The 3,920-nt window shown below is 45.2% G+C and overlaps 1 protein-coding gene across 1 annotated transcript; it reads left to right on the top strand.

Moving 5' to 3' along the window:
- The first annotated feature begins 1,983 nt into the window (after nt 1-1,983).
- On the top strand, nt 1,984-3,714 carry LOC139945419 (uncharacterized). Its single transcript, XM_071942769.1, has one exon. The coding sequence runs from the start codon at nt 1,984-1,986 to the stop codon at nt 3,712-3,714; it is 1,731 nt and encodes a 576-aa protein (XP_071798870.1).
- Nucleotides 3,715-3,920: the final 206 nt, after the last annotated feature.

Below are 3,920 nucleotides of genomic sequence, written 5' to 3'. Positions count from 1 at the left end.
TGTCGTTCATGCACCGACTTTGCACATGTATAACTTACTAGGGCTACTAATGTTGTCATCATCACATGAATACATAATACAGTCAGTATGTTATAATTAACGTGGTGTATTGTATCTAAAAACAATTGATACAGTTTAATTAAAATCATTTCTAAATCAATATAGCTTTGGCTTACTTTTTTCATCTTTAGCATTCATATTAAATCGTGAACATTATTCCTATTTTTCTTACGATTCTTCCTCCACGACAAACACGGAGCTGCCAATGCCGTGTAATTATAACATGAATGACCCTGGATCACATTATGCTAATTTACTTCTACGACCGCACGCAGCGCTGCAGGATGTACAATACTATGGTAGCTTGCCAGTGTAGTCTAGATTTCAAGCTCCTATTTAACTAAATCATACCGAAGCGGGCGCGCTTCGGTGATTTACAACTGCGCTTGGTACACTATCCAGAAACAAGCACCATAGTCTTGGGCCAAGACTAATGATGCTCCGAACCCCCCCCCCCCCCGATAGTCGTACTATATAGCGAGTGACAGCCTATAATTATATAAAACATAAATAAAACACAGCTCTGGAACATTAACCAACCCCCTTACATGAGTTGAGTTGTCCCTCTTAGGGTACAACGTAATAAACCGTCAAAACCCTACGGGCATAGTTCATACACAACATCAAGACAGTAACACAAAACAAAGATAGTTAAATATAATTACGCCATAATTTGAACTAACGCTGACTTCTAATTGTAAAACCCTTACTCATCCCAAGCTCTATTTGTATATCGAATGCATGACTCCATGACTGAGAATAACAAATGATTATTTCTTATAGGTTTAATAACTGCCAAGGCTGCCTGTTGCATTTTTTAATTAAGAAAAACTTCCTAGCCAAACATTAGTTTGTATTCTTAGATGCATGAAGCCAGTGCAAACTTAATATGGTAGATTAAATTTAGGCTACCACTGTTTGAAACAGTGTTAACTTTAATTTATTTAGATATAGTACTGGGTATACAGTGCTAACACACATCAGTGTTTTGGTAAAATCCCAAATTAATATTCTTTATCCCCCATGTAAATTTAACATCTATTTTAACATAAAAAAAGAAAAAGTTACTACTTGTCGACTTGGTTTAAGCCTATTAACTGCCAATACTAAACACAACAGACACAATTACTGTAATGTTAACCAGTTTTGTTTTTCAGATTAACTTACTTCATAACATTGGGGATTTAAGGGCTAGGAATGACCGGGATTTGGGGGAAGTATTGAGCCACTTTCCATCATTAAATGTCCCATATGGTCTGGGTCTCAAAATAGCCTCTCCTAGTCAAACTCCTACTGCCTGGTTTCGTGCGCCAATCCCTGTTTCTAACCGAAGGCAGAGGTGTGAAGGCGAGTTTCTGGCGCCTCAAATCCAGATTGCTCCGGACAGGTGAAGTTCGTTAGCCATGGGAGGCAATCCACCTAGGAGAAGGTACTCTGATTCCAAACCCGGGCAGGAGGGGCTCGTTAGCCATGGGAGGCAATCCACCTAGGAGAAGGCACTCTGATTCCAAACCCGGGCAGGAGGGGCTCGTTAGCCATGGGAGGCAATCCAGCTAGGAGAAGGCACTCTGACTCCAAACCCGGGCAGGAGGGGCTCGTTAGCCATGGGAAGGCAGCTGTCCTAGGAGATGGAAAACTTTGACTTCAAACCAACCGTCTTGGGAGAGGAGTTGCGACCACCCAAGTACTACCTCCGCAATTGAAAAGCCTGAACATGAATTATAATCCATTGATGAATCGTATACTTCCAGCGGCCGGAGTCCGCAGGAACTTAGCTGAGGGGATTCGAGCACGCTCACCCTGTGAGCATGATGACGACGTTCCTTCAAACCCCAATGTATCATCTTTGGGGAGGGGGCGGCTGAAGGGTGCCGGAGAACCAACGCGCTACTTAGATGTAAGAAGAGTACGTCTATTGCCACCATGAATGTTCGTACAATCAGAGAGGATAGGAGTGCTAAGGAACTAGTGCACAGGATGAGGAAGTACAGAGTGGATGTGTGTCGGATCCAGGAACATAGGAGGGTGCACACTGATGACATGAGGGAAACGGTGGTAACCAAGATGATCGAAGATTACTACCTTGTTACGACATCGGCTTGGAGAAACGAAGCCCAGGCAGCAACTGGTGGTGTTGGACTCATGCTCAGCAGGGACGCACAGAAGACGCTTATCAGTGTTACCCGGTCCTCTGATAGGGTAATTACTGCCTCCTTCAAGGGAAACCCAGTTCTAACAACCATTGTGGCTTATGCGCCAACCCTCCAAGCACAGCAAGATGAAAAGGTAGCATTTTATAATGCTCTGAGACAAGCAGTTGAGGCTGTCCCTCAGCATCACTTTCTTGCCATCCTTGGTGACTTCAATGCCCGTCTGGGACTGGGGGATGCTCCTTTCACCTACCATCAAGTTGCCAATGACAATGGTAAGCGTCTGATAGAGCTGATTGAGGACTACTCTCTTCTCGCCAATAACACCCAGTTTGAAAAGCGTAAGGGAAGGCTCTGGACATGGTTGTCTCCATCAGGTTCAAAGGCCCAGATTGACTTCATCCTTACCAGGCGTAAATGGAGGAACAGCGTACTTGACTCTTGTGCCCACAATACTTTCTCTACAGTTGGTTCAGACCATAGAGTTGTGGTGACAAAGGTGCGCCTTAGTCTCAGATCTCCACGTAAGGCAGCCACTGGAAGGGTTCAGTATGATTGGGGGAAACCCCAAGGAGACAGTAATCTACAGGTGAGGTACGCCATTGAAGTCCACAATCGGTTCCAGGTACTGGCTGAGTATGAGGAATCTGCAAACTGCCGCTACGGGAAATTCATTGAAGCAAATAAGGAGGCTGCAGAGATCTGCATGGACAAGGTTCCTAGGGTGAAAAAGTGGGCAAAAGCCTCAAGGGTTCCTCGTGTCGTCATAGCAAGAGAGGAGATGCAAGTAGCCTATAATTCACTAGTAGCAAATTACAGCTGCAACAAACAAGAACAATATGCTAGCAAGAAAAAGGCTTTAGCTGAAACCTACGACCTTATAGAGGAGGAGGTACTATTCCAGAAAATCAGTGAAGTGGAACAGGCTCACGTTAACCAAAAACATGCAGTGAGCTGGAAACTGATCAACGAGATCACTGGTAAAAAGACATCCAAGCCCTCTCAGATCAAGGGAGACACAGATGAGCAACGGGTAGACGCATGGTATCGTCACTTCAAAAACCTACTTGGAGACGCACCAGCTGTGCTTGAAGCTCAGGAGGAGGTAGCACAAGTGTTCATTGATCTTGACATAGAGGATAGTCCCTTCAGCCAGGAAGAGTATGCCAAAGCACTGAGCAGTCTCAAGAGTGGAAAAGCCTGCGGGGAGGATGGTGTTGTCCCAGAAGTCCTAAAGCATGTCCCCATCAACGACATTATGCTTGATTTCATCAACTGTGCATATGAGAAGGGAGAAGCACCAGATCAGTGGAGCACAATCAATATCATCCCGGTTCCAAAGTCTGGTGACCTCACTTGCACGGACAACTACCGAGGAATAAGTCTCACCTCTTTTGTCTCCAAAACCTTTAACCGCATGTTACTTAACCGGATACGGCCAGTGCTACGGTGCAGTGCAGAGGTCAACGGTGGGGCACATCATCGCGCTGAGGAGAATCGTTGAAGGAGTCAGGCACAAACATCTTCCTGCAGTCATCACCTTTATCGACTTTCGTAAGGCGTTTCACACATTCCACCGGGACAAGATGATGAACATCCTCACTGCCTATGGGCTCCCAAACAGGCTAGTTGAAGTGATCGGGTCAAAATACGCAAACACCAGAGCAAAGGTCACTTCACCAGATGGGGTCACCGATTTCTTCGACATCC

The sequence above is a fragment of the Asterias amurensis genome, chromosome 12 (genome assembly GCF_032118995.1).
Source record: "Asterias amurensis chromosome 12, ASM3211899v1".
NCBI lineage: Eukaryota > Metazoa > Echinodermata > Asteroidea > Forcipulatida > Asteriidae > Asterias > Asterias amurensis.
Note: the sequence above shows the minus strand (reverse complement) of the source record. Positions and strands in the feature narration are given on the sequence as shown.